This window comes from Pelophylax lessonae (genome assembly GCF_965119305.1).
Source record: "Pelophylax lessonae genome assembly, chromosome: 10".
Classification (NCBI taxonomy): Eukaryota; Metazoa; Chordata; class Amphibia; order Anura; family Ranidae; genus Pelophylax; species Pelophylax lessonae.
In genome coordinates this window covers 39058462-39081031 of record NC_138777.1, presented here as the reverse complement: position 1 = coordinate 39081031, position 22570 = coordinate 39058462, and the positions used below count along the sequence as shown (strand labels likewise).

At 42.2% G+C, this 22570-nt stretch overlaps 1 protein-coding gene across 4 annotated transcripts in view; it reads left to right on the top strand.

The window, feature by feature from the left end:
• ANO1 (anoctamin 1) overlaps window positions 1-22570 on the top strand; it is a 375121-nt gene that overhangs the window by 236696 nt on the left and 115855 nt on the right. For all 4 annotated transcript variants that reach the window (XM_082270065.1, XM_082270063.1, XM_082270064.1 and 1 more), the window contains one exon: window positions 20574-20672. In XM_082270065.1, coding sequence (XP_082126191.1) covers window positions 20574-20672 — 99 coding nt within the window. The remainder of the gene's footprint in view (window positions 1-20573; window positions 20673-22570) is intronic.

Here is a 22570-nt window from a genome sequence, read left to right as displayed (position 1 = left end):
GTCATATTCAGAGGTACCCTTACCTCAGGAATGCATTTGCCCACCCGCTAGTGGGGCTGTATGTGTAGGCTGCACACAAGGACCTTTATTTCCTGGGTCAGTTCATGCTGATACCTAATTCTGTTTTGCACCAGGTTTAGTCTAATTTAACATTGCTACAATTCTGATGATTACCAGTTTATAAGTCAGTGATCATTTATATAGTATGCTATCATTAAGTCTGTTTGATTGCATGTTCATTGATTAATGCATTTTTTAACTGTAATTGTCATAATACAGTGTATCTAATCTACTAACAAGTTGCATGTGGCCTAATTTCTGTGAATTATTATAGAATGGTAGTTTACTAACTCTTGAAGTGGTTGTAAATCTCAGACATGAAATATGAATAAAGCTCCCTCTTTAGTGTGTCCCTGTTTCAATCCAAAGCACTAAGTGTCACTTTAGACAGCTGTCACAATCCTCTATCAGCATGATTCGCTCCTGACACCAAGCGAAAAATGGTGACGGGAAGGAGCTCCTACTGATTGACAGCCTCCTCTCTGTTCCTATGTGCTGTGTGGAGGGGGGTGTGTCTCTCCCCTCCAATCATCTCTCAGACCTCTTCTCACTGAGCTCCACAGAGTGTAACTTCAGCTCTGCACCCCCTTTTTTCTGAACTCTCAGACAAGTTTTAAAATGTCAGTTTAAACATGTTAGTGGGTTTCCAAAAACTCAAAACTTTTTGAAAGCCTGCTAGCAGCTTATTTAAAGTAACAGCACTCCCATTGTGCTTAAAGGTATTGTAGAGTTGTTGTTTTGTTTTTTGGTGTAACGTTTAAAAAAAAAAAAAAAAAAAAATGTAACTGCTCTGTGCAATGATATTGTACAGAACAGTCAAGATCTGTTCTCCACACTTTCTTCCTCCTCTTGCCCCCATAGCAAGCCATGTGCACCCATGCAGGAGTGCACCCTAGCTGGGCTGTGTGTGTCCATGGATACACCGCATGGCTCAGCCATGCCACCTGCTCCCTCCACACAGGGTTTGATTGAGAGCAAGAGGAGTTTATGCCTCACACTAGCTCTTAGAGAGGTGGGATTACTGACATCACCACATGCAGTGTAAAGGTTATAGCCAGCGGCGTTGTGGCTTTTTGCAGCGGTCATATTGGGTGTTTATTAAAAAAGATGATACACACTATGACAGGGCTTGACAAATTGACTTTGAATCTAGGAGCCAGCTAAAAAAGTTGGGAACCAATTATTTTTGAATAATAAATGTAACCTTGTCTGGAAGGTGAACTTCTCCTTTAAGCTTTTGCCGCTGACTGAACAAAAATATGCGGCCTTGTGTAAACATGAAACTGTGCGAAGAGCGCTCCACCAGCTCCAAATGCATACTTGCAATTGGGTGCTTTCCGATCATGTGACTGCTTTGAGAACCAATCACGGTGGTCACATGACCCGAATGCCCACCTCCCGGAACTTAGAACTCCTAAATGGCTGGGAGGAGTTAACTTTTTCACAGCCAGAGACGTTTTTGCGTTTTTTGCACACGTTAATTTCTTTTTTTTTTTAGGCCTGAAGATTACTTAAAACCCCCAAACATTATATATTTCCTGAAAGCAGACACCCTAGAGAATAAAATGGTGGTAGTTCCCATTTGTATGTCACACGACATTACTACAAAGGAAATGCAAAACACATTAAAAAGTTCATTTTAGGGGGCACAAAAACGCAATAAATTACCCATTTTTTGGTAAAATATATAAAAGCCAAGGTTACACTAACAGACATCCCAACCTGCAAAAACTCATTTCAGGGAGGTCGCACCGACGCCCCCCCCCCCCCCGTGCGCGACGCCCTTCCCGCCAACCATGCCCCCCCCCCCCCGCACTAATTTAACACAACTAGAGGATGATCAAATTAAATGGAATCAGTATACAGAGGTTTACTTACTGAGAGATATTAAAGGAGCACTCTAACCACCATGACCACTTCAGTGATTTGAAGTGGTGATGGTGGGAGGAGTCAGAAACACTGCACATGCTGGGATAATTACAGTTATGTGCTGGGGGATAGTTGCACCCCTAGCACATGTGACATAGGCAGCCAGAAAATGTCATGTCCTTTTTTATACATGTATGAACAAGGACATGACATGTTATGACAGAACACAACTAGTTATTAAAAAACTATTTGCAACAATTTACACACACTAATGCACATACCTTTTCTGCTTATTTTGCAGTCTGCTGGTGGGTACTGATGGCGGTTACTGCTGGCGGTTACTGCTGGTGGGTAGTGCCCTGTGCAACCTACCTCTGTGCCCACCAGTGCTTTGCCTAGCTTACCCTCTGCCCACCTGTATCCTCTTAGCTTATGCTGTGCCCACCCTGCGCCATTGTGTGCTCTCTGTACCTTACCCTGTGCCCACCCTTTCTACATACCCGCTGTGCTCTCTCTACCTTATCTTGTGCCCACCCTGCCCCTGTGACCACCTGTGCGCTAAGCACCTTACCTCATGCCCTCCTTAACTGGTACCCACCCTCCCCATGTGCCCTCTGCACTTTACCTTGTGCCAACCTGTGCTCTCTCCCACTGCACATAGGCCCACCCTACCCCTGTGCCCTCTCCTCCTTACTGTGCCCTCCCCACCTTACCCTGTGCCCACTCCTGTCCCCTCAGGGCTGGAAGTGAGTGCAAGCTCTTGTACCCAGGCTCTATAGGGCTCCCAGCTGGCCATGCTCAGATCAGACATGCCCCTCCCGGCACAGAGCTGGCTGTTTGTGTAATAGTAGACTCCTTCTGGAGTCTGGACCAAGTCTCCCCCTCATAAGGCTTTGTGTCATAGACGTGCAGCATGATCATGTGACAGACAAGCCGCGCTAATGCACTGTGGCCACTAGAGGGCGCCGGTAGAAAATGAGTGCTGATTCCAGACGTGATAGACACGATGTGTGTCCCCGGAGGTGGACTCATCCATCCATCACACAGAAACCCGGCAGACATCCCGAGTCTCTCGCGGAAGGCGGGAGATTGTACGGCACTTGCGGGTGTCCGTGAGCCGCCGACCAAAGGCGGGAGACTCCCGCAAGTCGCGGGAGACTTGGGATGTCTGCACTAAGTAGATACATAACATGTTGAAACATGTCAGTACCCTATATTTTCCATAAGATAAAGTGTGTAGCGCCAAAAGTGAATGAACAGTGGTATGTGAGTACTGTGTTCTAAATGGATAACACCTTAAAATAAAGTTCAAAAAAGTGCTAAAGTGAAAAAAGTGTGTGTATAGTGTGTGTATGTATGTATGTATGTATGTGTGTGTATATGTATATGTGTATATATATATATATATATATATATATATAATACATATGTGTGTATGCATGTATGTATATGTGTGTGTGTGTGTGTGTGTGTGTGTGTGTGTGTGTATATATATATATATATATATATATATATATATATATATATATAGTGGGTACGGAAAGTATTCAGACCCCCTTAAATTTTTCACTCTTTGTTATATTGCAGCCATTTGCTAAAATCATTTAAGTTCATTCTTCTTCCTCATGAATGTACACATAGCACCCCATACTGACAGAAAAACACAGAATTGTTGACATTGTTGCAGATTTATTAAAAAAGAAAAACTGAAATATCACATGGTCCTAAGTATTCAGACCCTTTGCTCAGTATTTAGTAGAAGCCCCCTTTTGATCTAATACAGCCAGGAGTCTTTTTGGGAAAGATGCAACAAGTCTTTCACACCTGGATTTGGGGATCCTCTGCCATTCCTCCTTGCAGATCCTCTCCAGTTCTGTCAGGTTGGATGGTAAACGTTGGTGGACAGCCATTTTTAGGTCTCTCCAGAGATGCTCAATTGGGTTTAAGTCAGGGCTCTGGCTGGGCCATTCAAGAACAGTCACGGAGTTGTTGTGAAGCCACTCCTTCGTTATTTTAGCTGTGTGCTTAGGGTCATTGTCTTGTTGGAAGGTAAACCTTCGGCCCAGTCTGAGGTCCAGAGCACTCTGGAGAAGGTTTTTGTCCAGGATATCCCTGTACTTGGCCGCATTCATCTTTCCCTCGATTGCAACCAGTCGTCCTGTCCCTGCAGCTGAAAAACACCCCCACAGCATGATGCTGCCACCACCATGCTTCACTGTTGGGACTGTATTGGACAGGTGATGAGCAGTGCCTGGTTTTCTCCACACATACCGCTTAGAATTAAGGCCAAAAAGTTCTATTTTGGTCTCATCAGACCAGAGAATCTTATTTCTCACCATCTTGGAGTCCTTCAGGTGTTTTTTAGCAAACTCCATGCGGGCTTTCATGTGTCTTACACTGAGGAGAGGCTTCCATCGGGCCACTCTGCCATAAAGCACTGGTGGAGGGCTGCAGTGATGGTTGACTTTCTACAACTTTCTCCCATGTCCTGACTGCATCTCTGGAGCTCAGCCACAGTGATCTTTGGGTTCTTCTTTACCTCTCTCACCAAGGCTCTTCTCCCCCGATAGCTCAGTTTGGCCGGACGGCCAGCTCTAGGAAGGGTTCTGGTCATCCCAAACGTCTTCCATTTTAGGATTATGGAGGCCACTGTCCTCTTAGGAACCTTAAGTGCAGCAGAAATCTTTTTTTAACCTTGGCCAGATCTGTGCCTTGCCACAATTCTGTCTCTGAGCTCTTCAGGCAGTTCCTTTGACCTCATGATTCTCATTTGCTCTGACATGCATTGTGATCTGGAAGGTCTTATATAGACAGGTGTGTGGCTTTCCTAATCAAGTCCAATCAGTATAATCAAACACAGCTGGACTCAAATGAAGGTGTAGAACCATCTCAAGGATGATCAGAAGAAATGGAAAGCACCTGAGTTAAATATATGAGTGTCACAGCAAAGGGTCTGAATACTTAGGACCATGTGATATTTCAGTTTTTCTTTTTTAATAAATCTGCAACAATGTCAACAATTCTGTGTTTTTCTGTCAGTATGGGGTGCTATGTGTACATTCATGAGGAAGAAGAATGACCTTAAATGATTTTAGCAAATGGCTGCAATATAAGAAAGAGTGAAAAATTTAAGGGGGTCTGAATACTTTCCGTACCCACTGTATATATATAATATATCTAAAATTATGTGTATAGATAGATAGATCGTGTATATGTGTGTTCGTCCAATCTTGAATGCGAATCGACAATAAAAAAACAATATAGTGAAAAATATAGTTTTAAATGCACAGTCCCATGATAGGTTCAGCAATATAAACCTCTTGGTAAAAGTACAAAGTTCAGTGCACAGTTGTGCACAAAAATTGGTGGTGACTTGAAAAGTGAAGACGTGATCCAGTACAGTGCTCCAGAATCATCCACCACACCCCTGTGACATGGACACTCACCGGAAAAGCTGACTGCTGATACAGCAGTAAACACGCACTCAGTGTAGATCTTCTATCTGTTGTAGGGAAGGCTGTTCAGCAACTCGCACCATCCAGATGTAGCTGTGGTAAATAAAGCTCACCGGGAGTCAGATGAAGTCTCCATAGTGTAGTATTTATTGAATGTGTATGTTTAAAAGCCAAAAAAATGAATCCTAAAACCATAAGACAATGGGTACCACTACCGACCCAGTATCAGACAGTGGCCTGACGTCAGCACTAGTGTCTCCTCCCGATACGTTTCATTCAATAGGACATTATCAAGGGGTTCCAAGGAACTTTGTACTTTTACTAATAAGTTATATTGCTGATACTATCGTGAGACTGTGCATTTTAAAACAATTTTTCACTATATTGGTTTTGTGTTTCTGATTTTCATTCAAGATTGGACTTCTCTATATACATTTTCTTTTTTTTTCACTTTAGCACTTTTTTGGACTTTATTTTGATGTGTTGTTCATTTTGATGTGTTGTCCATTTATAACACAGTATTCACATTTCACTGCTGTTCATTCACTTTTGGCACTACACACTTTCTTAAGATTATTTAGAAGTTTGATATATTACTTATCTGTGTCCGCTGCCGCCCCACCACAACCCATATATATATATATATATATATATATATATATATATATATATATATATATATATATATAATTTTACATAGACGACACTTCAAAACTCCCCTATAAGTCATCAATTTAGCGTTTACGAAAGAGGTCTAGTGCTAGAAATATTGCTATCATTCCGGCGTGCGCATGTAACGTGTATTGCAATCAACGTTTTCAGGTGTAGGCGCCCTGCCATGTGCGTTTTACGTTTGTTTGTGCATATATGTGAGGGTGGGGAGCCTCAATTTTTTTTTGGGGGGGGAGGGGGATTTTATGTGCTTGGGTGTAACTTTAAATTTTTACAAAAATTTTTTTGCTACTTAACTTTTTTTTCCCCATCACATAAGGGACAAAAACTTCCCTATGTGAAGATTTTTTTTTTTGGTGACAGGTTCTCTTTAATGAGACATCCTGCATGTTTTCCCTGTGCTTCACTGAATGTAATGCAATGCACATTGCACTGCATTACATTCTTTCCCAGACTTGATTGACTGTCAATGGGGACCTGGAAATGTCACACATCACTTCCGGGTCAACAACATGAAGGGGAGGAGAGCAGACATGTCTCCTTCCTCCCCCCTGCAGCACCTGCTATGCTGGTTCGGGGCCTGCAAATGGGTAAGCGGAGCCTGGGATACATAGTGTGTGGGGGGGGGGGGCACGGGGGGGGGGGGGAACATTCAGGCAGCATCCCAGGCACCAGGTCAAAACTTCTGGTGTGCCATGGCCACCTAGCACCTGGTGTTTGTCGAGCCCTACACTGATTATTTTATTCCTAGGAGCTGGTGTGAGGATGAGTGGCAGTGTGGACTTGAAGAGCTTAAAGAAAAAAGCTGCCGAGTAGGGATGGGCTGTGTGTTTTGAGTCAAACGTGTTTTTGACTTGCCCGCCAATGAGCGTCCTATAAAGCACTGCGCTCTTGCAGTGCATTGATTGCTAATGATTGGCCAAAGCATGCACCTGATCGGTATGCTTTGGACAATCACGGCACAATGTACTATGAGAGCCATGATTGGCCAAAGACAGAGTGCCTTTGGCCAATCATGGCTCAGGGGCTAAGTCCGCGCTACACACTTTATAAGGCTGCTTACACAGCAGTCGTGTATACTGTGCGACAATGGAGATTAGGCAGGTAGGTAGTGGATAGTGTGTTCAGTCAGTTTAGTGCAGTCAGTGTAGTGTACGCATACTCCACTTTTAGTACACAATGGGACCAGAGCATGTATGTAAAACGAAAACGTACTTAAAGTGAAGCAATGCTTTTTTCACTTCTCAATGCATGTACTGCATTGCAATAGTCCTTTACAGGCATAATTGATTACCTAGACAAGTTGGCTATGTTGTAGCTCTGGGTCCCCTCCCAGTGCTCCCCAATTTTGGTGTCCCTGTCACTTATGGTTCAAGAGCAGTGCCATGTCAAGCTGACTAAGATTTCCCATAGACGCCAATGAGCACTGAAAGATGAAAATCTAGTCTGGGCAAGGAGAGGGTGAAAGTGTCCTGTATTGTAATATTTAAGGGGAGCCCTATGACAGAATTAAGAAATAAAACTGAGTGGGGTCCCCCCAAAAAATCTAGATCAGGCCCTTTGGATCTGGTATGGATTTTAGTGGAACTCCACACCAAAATTTAGAAAACAAAATGGCGTGGGGTCCCTGCCAAAATGCATACCAGATCCATTTCTCCAGTCTTCAGCTTCTTATTGCCAAATGCTGGTGGCATGTCATGCCGGTTAGCCCTAATAGTTCCATAGGCCCCTTTTGCACGGGCGGTGCGCCTGACAGACTCTGTTTTGCTCAGCGAGGATTGATCCGCCAATCCCTGCTGAGCAGGCGGATGACAGCACCGTCTCCCCTTACTTTGCAGAAACAGAGCTGTCAAAGCCCCGCTCTCCTCTATGGGAGATCAGATAAAAACGGACCGCCTGTCCGTTTTTATCAGATCTTATCCGATCCAATCCTCCAGACAGGTAGAAAATAGGGTTTCCATCTGTCCAGATTTCACAGACAGGATCAGATCGGATAGCAGCAGGTGTCAGCGGAGATGTCTCCGCTGACATCCACTGCTCCAAAGGGCTGCATGGAGCATCTGATCAGGTCCGCCTGAAAAACTGACAGGTGGATCAGATCGGAAAGCCCGTGTGAAAGGGGCCATAGGCATCTCTTTTGTTTTGCAGAAGAAACTCTAAAGTTCAGGAGACGTAAAAAAGTTGGCGGTTGTTACGCAATAGCCCTGATTTAGCAATGGCTCAATGAGTGAAAGAACAGAAGATGTTGCCATTCCATAGTGGCTGTATTTTGGATTGAATTTTGTTCCTTTTCCAGTGTATATGACTGAATTCCAAATGTAGCCAGTTGATGATTCGCATAGCATGTAGAATTTTACACCAAATCGTGCCCTCTTTGATGCAATGTATTGTAGCCAGCTGAGCCTTCCCTTGTAGGCCATTAGACTTTCATCTATGTTGATGTCTCTTTCTGGCACATAGCTCCGTTTGGAAATTCTTTGGAATCATTTTAGATACTTCTGTTCAGTTTTTACAGAAGAAAAAGGAGAAGGACCTCCACTTGAAAGGATGACTAATGAATCGTTTGATGCATGTGTCTTTACAGAGGAAGACGTTCTAAGATTGCTGTCTAAAGTGAAGACAAATAAGTCACAGGGTCCTGATGAGATACACCCAAAATTAGCTTAGTGGTGAGCTGGCAAAACCATTAACAGATTTATTTAACCAATCTTTAGTAACAGGAGTCGTCCCGGAAGATTGGAAATTGGCAAATGTCGTGCCCATTCACAAGAAAGGTAGTAGGGAGGAATCGAGCAACTATAGACCAGTGAGTCTGACATCAATAGTAGGCAAATTAATGGAAACCCTATTAAAGGATAGGATTGTGGAACATCTTAAATCCCATGGATTGCAAGATGAAAAACAACATGGGTTTACTTCAGGGAGATCATGTCAAACAAATCTTATAGATTTTTTTTGACTGGGTGACTAAAATAATAGACGGTGGAGGTGCAGTAGACATTGCATATCTAGATTTTAGTAAGGCTTTTGACACTGTCCCACATAGAAGACTTATCAATAAACTGCAGTCATTGAGCATGGACTCCCATATTGTTGAGTGGATTAGGCAGTGGCTGAGTGACAGACAACAGAGGGTTGTAGTCAATGGAGAACATTCAGAACAAGGTCATGTTACCAGTGGGGTACCTCAGGGATCTGTACTGGGACCAATTTTGTTTAATATCTTCATAAGTGATATTGCAAAAGGCCTCGATGGTAAGGTTTGTCTTTTTGCTGATGACACAAAGATATGTAACAGGGTTGATGTTCCTGGAGGGAAACGCCAAATGGAAAAGGATTTAGGAAAACTAGAATGGTCAGAACTCTGGCAACTGAAATTTAACGTGGATAAGTGCAAGATAATGCACCTGAGGCGTAAAAACCCAAGGGCAGAATATAGAATATTTGACACAGTCCTGACCTCAGTATCTGAGGAAAGGGATTTAGGAGTAATTATTTCAGAAGACTTAAAGGTGGGAAGACAATGTAATAGAGCAGCACGAAATGCCAGCAGAATGCTTGGATGTATAGGGAGAGGTATAAGCAGTAGAAAGAGAGAAGTGCTTATGCCGCTGTACAGAACACTGGTGAGACCTCACTTGGAGTATTGTGCGCAGTACTGGAGGCCATATCTCCAGAAGGATATAGATACTCTAGAGAGAGTTCAGAGAAGAGCTACTAAACTAGTACATGGATTGCAGGAAAAAACTTACCAAGAAAGGATAAAGGACCTTAACATGTATAGCTTGGAAGAAAGAAGAGACAGAGGGGATATGATAGAAACTTTTAAATACATAAAGGGAATCAACTCGGTAAAGGAGGAGAGCATATTTAAAAGAAGAAAAACTACCACAAGAGGACACAGTTTTAAATTAGAGGGGCAAAGGTTTAAAAGTAATATGAGGAAGTATTACTTTACTGAGAGAGTAGTGGATGCACGGAATAACCTTCCTGCAGAAGTGGTAGCTGCAAATACAGTGAAGGAGTTTAAGCATGCATGGGATAGGCATAAGGCTATCCTTCATATAAGATAGGGCCAGGGACTATTCATAGGATTCAGATATATTGGGCAGACTAGATGGGCCAAATGGTTCTTATCTGCCGACACATTCTATGTTTCTATGTTTCACAAATGTTCTTTAGTTTTGGTGCAGGATGAGTAGTTTCATCAAATTCTTGTTTTGAAGTGTAAATATTTAATGATCAGGGAAAATCTGTACATTTTAGCAGTACCTTTTTAATAAAGGGGGAAAAAGCTCAAAAAACGCTATTAGAGCCTTTAGGAGGGTTTTTGCTAAAAAAAAAAAACTATTTTGCTACAAACCCAATTTTTTTTTTTTTTTTTTTATTCTGCTCCTAGACACTGAAGCTCAAAAAAAAAATGCTAATAGCCTAAAGCAGTGTGCATGGACACATAGGATAACACTATTTAGCTTCTAGAAGCCGAAAAGAGAGTGCTAATAAAACAGCTTCTAGGAGATTAAAAAAACGCTAGCGTGCATGGAGCCTTAGTGTTAAAAATGGTATCATCGCTAATACTGATCAATTATTAAATTGCTAATTTATTTAAATAGTTTTAAGGATTAGTTAAAAATTCTTATAAAATTCCTTTGTTCTACATCTATTCAGAGACATTGTACATAGCACAAATACTGTCTGTGTTATATTGTAGGAGTCCAGCTTCATCAATCTACTTTTATGTAATAGGGTGAGGCTCATTGTTTGTGTACCTAGTCGTGTTTTAATCTAAATGTGCTGATCAGTGTGTACATTCAGTATGTTAAGCGATAATTAAACTGTACAGAATTAACACCGGTATGAGAAAACAATGCTACTCCCACATTAACCTCTAATTTTATTTTGGTAACATCTAATGAAACATTTGGGTGGTTCTTGAATTCATATTACAGAATGACTGCCGTAAACCGGTTTGTGAGACCTGAAACTAATCCATATCCACAAATCAGTCACCGAGTTTGTGTATAGCAAAGCTTTGTAGATCTTGTTAGGCTTTCCAACAATCCATTGGTGACTCAGTGGATGACTGTGAAAAGATACTTTTATTTTTACTACTCTTTTACTTATTACTAAAGCCAGGGCCGGCGCTACCTGTAAGGCGACCTAGGCAGCAACTTGGCAAGGGGTGCCGGCATCCTGCACCCAGAATCAGTAATGCACTGGCCGGTGCGGCACTCCTCATGCTGTGTGCCGCCTGAGCGCTACAGCAAGCCTCAGGCGGCACAGCACTGCTGTATGGAGGGTGGCCGCAGAGAGTTGTGACGAGACCACAAGTTGTGGAGTAGCATACCTTGAGTACCAGCAGTCCCAAGCCAGTGGGGCAGACAGCCGAAATGAGTCCAAAGTGTGAGTCCATGAGTGGAGTTGTCAAATTGAAACTCTGATGTCAGTGCAGTTACATTACCCCTCTTCACTCACATGACTCAACTTGGTCACTTCTTTCCAACTGACAGCTGACCGCCACTTTCTAGATGCCGTATTATGCAAGCACAGTATGTGGTAGTACACTACTTTCGAGAGCTGCTCATAACAGTTCACCGAACAACAGGGACAAACAAAGGGACAAACACCACCATTTTTTTTTGTCTCATACGATACCAGATTGTGCGACTTTCGTTTTAATCAGTACAGTATTCGTCTGAAAAAATCAGAAGATCAAGATCACGCATGCTCCAAAACAAAAGAATACATTACAATACAACTAATTACATCACTTCCCAAGTTGTTTTCTGTTGTGCGAGAATTTTCTGTAACTGTAGAAACTGTGGCGGAACAGTCCAGCATCCTACTTAGGTGCTTCTCTCAAGATATAGCTTCTGTCTAGATATAGCTCCCCCAGTCTAGACACAGGAACCAGATATTATAGCGGACCATACTAGGCTAGCCGACAATAGTTTGTATGAGAATTGGAACTGTTTTTGAAAACTCCTACAGACTTTATAGTACGCCAGGTCAGGTGAGGCTCATCACATCATATGCAAAGGAAACTGTATATAGGAATATAATTAACATGAGCTAATTAACCGGTTGCCGACCGCCGCAAGCACATATACTGCGGCGGTCAGCCCCGGCCAGGCAAAGTGACGTATGGGTACGTCACTAGCCTGTAAGCAAATAGGGGGCAAGCGCGCCCCTGGAGGCGCGCTCCCGCCCCGGCTCGTTTCGCGGACACCTCCGTGCGTCTCACTTGCAATTGTTCGCTGTGAAGGGAGAAAGGCAGGCGGCTAATGTAAACAAAGCCGCCTGTCATTCTTCCCTGTGTAACAACATAGATCATAAGGTCCTGCTATGTAGGACCGTTGATCTGTGCTGTTACATGTAAAGCCACATCCAATCACAGTTAGAAACACGCCCCTAGGGACACACTTAACCCCTCCTTCCCCAATAAAGTTAACCCCTTCCCTGCCAGTGTAATTTTTACAGTAACAGTGCATATGTATAGCACTGGTAACCCCAAAAGTGTCAAAAATGTCGGTCAAGAGTCCGATCTGTCCGCCGCAATGTCACAGTCCCGCAAAAAAATCGCAGATCGCCGCCATTACTTGTTAAAAAAAAAAACAACAAAAATGACAAAAATCATTCCCTTCGTAAACGCAATAAGTTTTGCGCAAACCAATCAAAATACGCGTATTGTGATTTTTTTTTTTTTGTAGCAAAAACCAATTGGCCAAAAATGTTAAAAAATTTTGATTTTTACATTTTTTTTTTTTGGGGGGGAATTTCATATAAAAAAAATGTGAAAAATATTGTTGTTTTTGCAAAATTGTCGCTCTTTTTTTGTTTATAGCGCATGATCAAAAAATCGCACAGGTGATTAAATACCACCAAAAGAAAGCTCTGTTTGTGGGAAAAAAAGATGTCAAATTCGTTTAGGTACAGCGTCGCACGAGCGCGCAATCGTACGTTAAATTCACGCAGTGCTGAATCGCAAAATAGGCCCTGGTCAGGAAGGGGGTAAAATCTTCCGGGGCTTAAGTGGTTAACTTGTCACTCAAACCAGCCTAGGTGACTAGACTGCCCAGCACCTACAACCCGGGATACAAATTACAGTACAATACACATTATTATAAGTATAAAACATCCCCAAATCCCACAATGGTTCAATAACAAGGTAAAGTCGTCACAATATTAATTACCTGTTTAAGAGATGAGCAGACTGACTGAAACAATAGAGGTCTTAATTAACCCAATTAACAATGGGGCTGCACCCTAGGAGGCATACAATGGGAGAGACACACATTTGTGTGTTCTGTCCACTAGAAAAATCATTAGAAAACAAGCCATGTCCCAGCAGTCTGGTTCATTTATATCTTCATAGATTTCTTAAAGGATATTGTTAATAAATATTTCTGTCCCATTTTGAAGTAATCCAAACGACGCTCTCAGCATCCATTTTCTCGGTCACCCTGTGCCCCCTAGTAGGCACAGGGTGGCTTAGACATAAGGGGGGCCTGGGGAGCTGAAAGAGTTCCCTGGATTCCTGAGCCCCCCACCCAAAGTAACTCCCCCCACAGTACCCTCTTTATTTTCGATATGAGACTAGCATGCAACAAAAAACTTTATACGATCATTCGTCCAATAAATCTCATGTGTACGAGGCATAACTCTTTTTAAACATTGCCTGAAAGACCTGAGAGTACCTGGATTATAGCTTTCTTTCTGGTGCAGGTCACATGGGGAATTGCTGGGCATTTCACTTGTCTGGGCTGTGTGAAGTGGTCCGTGTTGCACAGTTAACTCTTTTTGAGGTTTATATGATGGATTCTGCCCTTTTTTGGGTTAATGCTGAGTATTTGGACAGAAGGCTTTTCTGTTATGACTCTAACAAGGTCCAGTGAGTTCAAGGCACACAACGTTTTTTTTGCTAAGCTTTGGGATATTCTGGTAAATAAGAGCTTCAATGTTCACTACATTGGGAATCCATGTTCATTGCAATATGAACGTTTGTTTGATGTAGGTGCTGGTGACAGATTGCCAGGTTATTTTCATATGAATTAGATTCTTTTCACATAAAGTTTAAAATCAGAGAAGCTTTTGCACTAGGATGTTTTGACCTATTAACCATAAATGGCAGAGCGGTAAATGTAAAAATGTGGGTGATTTGTTGTTTGAATAGCAAACTATTTGGTCTCTTTTCAAACAATTGCACCCCCAAAATATAGATTCAGTTGGCCAGTGAAAGGTGTTGCTTACATTTCTACTTTCTGAGTATCCTTACAAATCTTTGAGCTGTAGTAATTTATTGCCAATTTTTACCTACAGGGCTGCCACAGGTAAAATGTTAGATCTGTTTTCCTGCATTGCTCCCAATAGTTTATCAATTGGAAGCCAATCCCTTTTGTCTCCATTTGTTCTGCTTTTTGGTCAGACCTATGTGTGGAGGATGTCAGGGGTTCCTTGAGCAAAGAGCTCTTTCTGTCAAATTTGTACAAAGGGGGATTTCAACTAAAAAGAAGAATCTGCATAGGGGACACATACTACTAACTGTAAGTTACGTCCCTTGTGCTGATTTTTCTATCTTTTTTTTTAGTGTTTAAATCAGTTTTTAAGCATTCGTCAAGTATCGGTATGCAGGGAAGGACACAACCATGTCATGTAAGAAGGGCATGATGTGGGTGTGTTCTTCTCTACATGCTTATTGCTAAAACAGGGGTGTCCAAACTATGGTCATCCAGCTGTTTAGGAACTACAATTCCCATCATGCCTAGTTCTGTCTGTCAATGTCAGAGATTTACAATGCCTCATGGGACGTGTAGTTCCGCAACAGCTGGGGGACCGTAGTTTGGACACCCCTGCAATAAAAGGTCCATTTTTATTGGCACAGAAAGGTGGTAGGATCCCGTGCAAGCCCAAGGGTTGCTGGAAGGGCCACCTCTCTACCAATATATAAGGGTCACTTGCAGAGAAATACCCTTCCACTTCATAGTTGTTTGTCAACCTAAAGTAAATTGTACAATCTGATTGTGCCGATGTGTGGAAACCTTAGCTTGGGTTAGCTCAACAGATCAAATGATAAATACATATAGATTTTTTATGTCCCAAACATGCTGGTGTTTTCTACTCCTGATAATGTAAAGCTTGAATTGAAAGATTTAAAGATTTCTGGTTTCTAAATACATACAAAGTAAATAGTAAAGTAAGACTGTATGGCTTATAGGCTTAGTTTTAAAAAAATAATAATAAAGGCCTAGACGTTGAAGACGTTATTACTCATGGTTGCATATGGGATACAGATTGCCAATTTCCAGTATATTGTAAAAAAGCCACGTGTGCGCCTGTCATTTAAATTTGCCTGCTCTATGTATTCTTGCATCACTTGTTTGACAGTGGGCTACTTCCACTTTCATAAAACTATGATGATTTGTATTACGTCAAATCTGGCCCAGCCAGTTTGTATTATCATCTTTATGTAATATGATCCCTGGATCTTTTGTGAGCTGTGCGGTGAACATGTGCAGTCCTTTGTTTTCAGTGTCTCAGTGTAATTGGGTTTTTTTTTTTTTTTTTAACCCTCTTCCCTTCTTAGCACTTTCACTGGCTAATATAATTACACAGGTTTGTCTGTGTATGAAACAAAATAGCTACCAGGTCATCCAACCTGATTCTAATTTCCAGTCAATGCACAGTACAGCTTGCTTTGTTTTCAGTAAGTGCTACCCCCAAAGAAGCCGATTTTAAAATTTGGAATCTTTGTTCCTCACCTCAACACCAAGAACAACCTCAGCTCCTCTGACAAACCTGGTTGCATGAAAGTCACTGGAAGTACTAATAAGAACACAAATATACATGACTGTGATTTAGTACAAGGAAATGGGCACAAGATCATTTAGTGACAAATTAACTATGTGTATTGGTATGGGTTAGAGTAAATGGTGATTTGAGCATAAATGGGGGTACAGAAGGTAGGTTCAGACACAGTCTGCTAGACTGTATAATTGCTATGCCAAAGTGCCATAGAGTAGAGTGCTGTACCACTTAACTGGAATCAACCCATAAATCCTCAATGTCCGCAATAAACAGTTCATGTAAGTATTCACTACAATGTGAGAATGCTAGAGCTAGTGCACTCTAGGAAAATGACTAGGATATCTTACAATGTCTCCTGAGAGGTGCCAAAGTAACAGCTAAATGTCGGTGTAGCAGCTGTAAAGAGATAGTTTTTAGCGGCTCTTCAGTTGGCTAGGGTTGGGGTCCAATTGTACTGTTGGTGAACATAAGAATAGTCCCCGTTAAGCCTACAGGCAGCAGTAAGGCTACTAAGATGGCTGTATGGTCAATTCCTAAAGGGCCCAGTCTTTCTCTAGCAGCAGATAGTGAATCCCTACATCACCAGCTCACCAGTCCCAGCAGGACTGCAGCTTACCATCTGGTCACACAAAGCAATTAGTCCTCTCTCTACCGGATCACTCTCAGGCTGCCAATATGCAGCATTGATGGTGCACACTTGACAGAGATGTACACTCTGATCTCCCTTAGGGTCAGAGGAAGCTGTGTCCAGGTGGCCTCCCGATAACATCCTGGATGTGAAAAAACACATAAGAGTGGGACTTCCGTGTATTACATCACTTCCACCATTTGGAGCGCATGCTGGCTCCAGTGTGACACAGAGCAGTGACATTTTGAAAAGAAGCCTAGTAAAACATATAAAGGCATTTTGGGCAATCGTGGACTTCCAACCTTGTGGGAACCATTTGGGAGGCCTTTTCTGTTCCAGCATCACTGTGCCCCTGTATTTCAATCCAGCTCCATAAACAAATGAAAACCAAAAATCTTGTGTGCTGCCAACACACTTGTATACACCAAATATGAAGCTGCAGCAAACATTAAATGTGTTCCCACATTCACCAGAAGTGTGTTGCGCTGCTTCAAAAATAAATATATGCTCCACCCAAAACTGAAGAGTGAAATGGACATCCTCAGGTATTTTTAATCATCTGATCCATGAATTGTAGATTCAAAATAACCGCAGATATCCGTTTCGTTCCTCAGTTTTGGTTGAAGCATATATTTATTTTTGAAGCAATGCAACACACTTTAGTATTCTGTACCAGCTCCATAAAAACGTGTGGTTTATGACCCAGGTTTTCTCATCCAACATCAGTGCTTGACCGGCTTAATGGGCATAAATTCCCCCAGAAACACCAACATTTTGTGGAAAGCCTTCTCAGAAGATTGGAGGTTTTAAATTTTGCCAAAGGCAGGCCAACTTGAGATAAAAGGCATAATCCACTCTTGGAGAAAATGTAATAAATGCATCAATAATGATCAAATAAAATCTATATTTATTAAATGCCTGCAGAACTTTGCATCTAACATCAGTGTGTTGTGGATGCAGTGCACAGGTTCCTGCATTGCTTACCACACAGAGGTATGACTTCGATTAATGGCACTAGACTTTGATCCAACAATACCAGGCCCTTTGAGTCTGGTTTTAATCTTGAGGGGGGACCAAATTTAAAAAAAAAATTAATAAATAAATGGTGTGGGTCCTCCCCACCACCACACCAGACTCTTGGGTCTGGCATTGATTTTGAGGGGAACCCCCATACCAGACCCTTATCCGAGCATGCAGCCCTGCAGATCCTGAAAGGGGGGGCGAGCAAGCGCCCCTCCTCCTGGACCATACCAGGCCACATGCCATCAACCTGGACGGGTTGGGCGCAGAGTTGATGGAGACAAGGGCCTCCTCCAGATAACCCAGGACAGTGGTTGTGGGGGTCTGCAGGCAGGGGGCTTATCAGTCTGGAAGCCCCCTTTCACAAGGGGGCCCCCAGATCCCAGCCCCCCCCCCACCCTATGTGAATGAGTATGGGGTATATTGTACCCCTACTCATTCACCATTAAAAAAGTGTAAGAAAAAAAAAAAGCAGTACACAGGTTTTTGACAAAGTCCTTTATTAAAGTAGCTCTAACGTGTCCTCTCCCTCTGATTTCTTCTCCCTCCAGGGATGTCTTCCCACTCGAATTTCTTCTCCTCTTGGTTCTTCTTGCTGCGCTAATATCTTTTTCCCCTGGTTCTTCCTCCAATTCTTCTCTCTCTCCCCTGTCTTCTTCCTCTGGTTCTTTCTCCAGTTCTTCTCCCGATGCCAGCTCCCGCTGTTGTTAGCTCGGAAATGTGCCATTACTTGTATAGCCATGGCGCTCACTCTCCCCTCCCCCCTTTCCTGACCTGCTGGGCTGCATGCTCGGATAAGGGTCTGGTATGGATTATAGGGGGGACCCCATGCTGTTTTTTTTTTTTTTTTTTTTTTTTAATACTGTTTTGGCAGGGTGGTTCCCCTTAAAATTCATGCCAGATGGAAGGCTCTGGCATGGTCTTGGGGGGGGACCCCATGCCATGTTGTTTTTTTTTTTTTTTTGCCCAAAGTTGGATCAGTTAAAATGATGATCTGACTTTGATCCAACTTCATAGATATTCAAAGGGCTGATGTCGGACCAACGCAGTGCAGGAACCTTTTTCAAAATCGTACCGGCTTGCTTTGGGCCAGTTAAGATGGCTGTCATTGGGAACCATTGATATGCGACATGTGCCATTAAAGTCAAAGTGTTGGTCGCACCAGTGTGAATCGGGCCATAGTGCTGGGGGAATTGATTATATAGTTGCATAGTTAGGTTGGAAAAAGATAGAAGTCAATCTATTTAAAAAATTAATAAATTACTAGTGCAGTTTCACCACCCTACTGCTGTGGCGGCAGATGAGACAGTATGTTCATTTACAGATACCAGTTCTCTGCCCACACAGCAGTGTTAAATTGAAAAAATAAGATGTCTGCAGGGAGACGCGCCCTGCAATTCAGGTAAGTTTGTGGGAGGGGGGTTGTTTTGAGGGTGGGAAGTTGGGGAATGTAACTATTTCAATTGTTACAACCCAAGCATGGGTGTCCCATGTAACTTGGTACAAAAATGGGCATAGTTTTAGAATAGGATGTTTAACAACTTTGTATAGGTGTGCAGGTCAGGTGTCCACAAAAATATGTCATATGGCTCTACTTTCTCTGATAAAGTGGCTCTACCTGCTGAGCGCATTTCGTTTTTTCTCTTTTTTTCTTGTACATCACTTTTTTTTATGTTCACTTCATTATGTATGTTATGTTCAGTAGTTGTAAAAAACCCATGCAAATTCCCCCCCCAAAAAAAGCTATATTTTGCAAATAATTTCACCATTTGCACTTATACATTCAAGCATCCTGTCAGCAAGTGGTTATAATAGGCTTTTATCTGCAGCCATAACCTTATTGTCCTCTTTTACAACTGGCGATTGGTCGTTCAGTAAAAGTGATCTGGGTGGCTCTACGGCCACCCAATCACTTTTACTGAAGTGAGAAAGGCCGGCCCCCTTGTGAAAGCAATAAAGTTAAATGAGGAAAAATTGTATAAACTATGCAACACCCCCCCCCCCTCCACGCACATTCACACAAAAACCTGCGGGTAGGTCCCACTGGCGTATGTAAACAGCGATTACAACACACATGTGAAGTACCCTTCCCAAATGTCAGATTGAGAGCAGTTTGCAGTCTACTGTACTGTGATCACCTGTAAAGGCTTGTAAAGCATCACCTATAAAAATTGTAAAATGCCAAAAGTTTTTCGCCATTTCGTGGGTGCGCGCAACTTTCAGTCTTCTCATGTTTGATAGCTGTTTACTTGATGAAATTGCATCTTTTTTATTTTACCAAAAATTGGGTATAACATTGTGTTTCTGTGCTCTAAAATTCCTTTTAGTGTATTTCTAACTGAAATTTGCATTTGATAAATGGCTGCGCTGACATAAGCCACCATTTTATTCTCCAGGGCCTCTGCTTTTAGAAAATATATAATGTTTGGCAAAAAAATTGCCCTGGACAGCAAGTGGTTAAATACATTAGTAAAATAATAAAAGATTGTAAAGTTTTTGCCAGAGACCCATAGCTATAATGTGGAGACTAGTGTGGTCCATACAGAGTAAGCAACTGCTAGTCTAGTCCTGAAGCTGTTAAGCATCATTTTAATGCTATTTATCAGCACATGTATGATCATTCATCTCTAAAGCTTTCCAATGCGATGACATTTCCGAATGACACCATCCGTGTGCTCTTCCGAAAAGTACATCTGTCACTGATGCGTGGAAGTGGTAGCCTTGGTGTAATTCTCGAATGGTTACACCTATGAGCGAGCAGGTGCCTTTAAAACTGCATGTAATGCATAAAATGCTTATATGTATGTTTTTGAAGTAGTTTTCTACTACATAGGTATATTTGGGCATATATATATTTGCTAGGAAATTTTCTGTTTTAGTTTCGGCACACTACTGTACACTGACGTTGCTACTCAGATTTTCTCAGGATATCATGTAACCATAAAAACATGCTTATGGATATAAAATGAATTATGATAAGCCATTAGATCCTTGAGTGAAGTTAATATGGTATTCTCAGTGACCTTTTTTTTTTTTTTTTTTTTCTTTTTTTTTTCTCGGTATAGACGAAGATGCATGGTGTGGGATTTGTGAAAATCCACGCTCCCTGGAATGTTCTGTGCAGAGAAGCTGAGTTTATGAAACTTAAGATGCCTACTAAGAAGGTATGTGCTCACAACTCTCCCTGTTAATCATAAATAACCCTTGACACATTTATATATAGTGACCGCTGTATGTAGATGCTGCTCAATGAAATGCATGAGCTGTCAAATATCATTTAGCTGTATTAAAATAAAGCCTAGCAATAGCAGGTAAGCCAAACTCTTTACAGCTACACTATATTGCCAAAAGTATTGGGACGCCTGCCTATACACGCACATGAGCTTTAAGGGCATCCCAGACTTCGTCAATAGGGTTCACTATTGATTTGGCCCACCCTTTGCAGCTATAAAAGCTTCAACTCTTCTGGGAAGGCTGTCCACAAGGTTTAGGAGTGTGTCTATGGGAATGTTTCACCATTCTTGCAGAAGCACATTTGTGAGGTCAGGCACTGATATTGGAGAACGAGAAGGCCTGGTTGGCAGTCTGCGCTCTAATTCATCTCAAGGTTCTATCAGGTTGAGGTCAGGCCAGTCAAGTTTCTCGATCCCAAACTCGCTCATCAATAACTTTATGGACCTTGCCTTGTGCACTTGTCCAAATCATTTGGGTAAGGGGGGTTATGGTGTGGGGTTGTTTTTCAGGGGTTGGGCTTGGCCTCTTAGTTTCAAAGAGGGGAATTCTTAAGGCTTCAGCATACAAAGACGTTTTGGACATCTTTTATGCTCCTAACTTTGTGGGAACAGTTTTGGGATATCCCCTTCCTGTTCGAACATGACAGCGCACCAATGCACAAAGCAAGGTCTATAAAGACATGGATGAGCGAGTTTGGGGTGGAGGAACTTGACTGGCCTGCACAGCGTCCTGACCTCAACCCGATATAACACCTTTGGGAAGAATTAGAGTGGAGACTGCGAGCCAGGCCTTCTCTCCAACATCAGTGCCTGACCTCACAAATGTACTTCTGGAAGAATGGTCAAACATTCCTATTGACACACTCCTAAACCTTGTGGACAGCCTTCCAAGAAGAGTCTAAGCTGATATAGCTGCAAATAGTGAGCTAACTCAATATTGAACCCTACGGACTAAGACTGGGATGCCATTGAATTTCATGTGTGTGTAAAGGCAGGTGTTCCAATAATTCATATTGTGTATATGTATCTGAGCTACATATGTTGCATAGCCACAACGCGTCTAGCTTCAATGTGCTTTAAAAGGTACAATGGTCAAAATAAATAAAAAAACATATAATATCTCACAAAAGTGAATACACCTCTCACATTTTTGTAATTATTTTATGATATCTTTTCATGTGACAACACTGAAGAAATGACACTTTGCTACAATGTAAAGTAGTGAGTGCACAGCTTGTATAACAGAGTGTAAATTTGCTGTCCCCTCAAAACTGCTCAACACACAGCCATTAATGTCTAAACCACTGACAACAAAAGCGAGTACACCCCTAAGTGAAAATGTCCAAAATGTCAACATTTTGTGTGGCCACCAATATTTCCCAGCACTGTCTTAACCCACTTGGGCATGGAGTTCACCAGAGCTTCACAGGTTGCCACTGGAGTCCTCTTCCACTCCTCCATGATGACATCACAGAGCTGGTGGATGCGAGAGACCATTTCGCTCCTCCACCTTCAGTTTGAGACTGTCCCACAGATGCTCAATAGGGTTTAGGTCTGGAGACATGCTTGGCACTCAACTCCTTTGGTCGACCTGTCCTGTTAAACTGCTGTATGGTCTTAGCCACCATGCTGCAGCTCAGTTTCAGGGTCTTGACAATCTTCTTATAGCCTAGACCATCTTTATGTAGAGCAACAATTCTTTTTTCAGATCCTCAGAGTTCTTTGCGATGAGGTGCCGTGTTGAACTTCCAGTCACCAGCATGAGAGAGCTATAACACCAAATTTAACACACTTGCTCCCCATTCACACCTAAGACCTTGTAACACTAA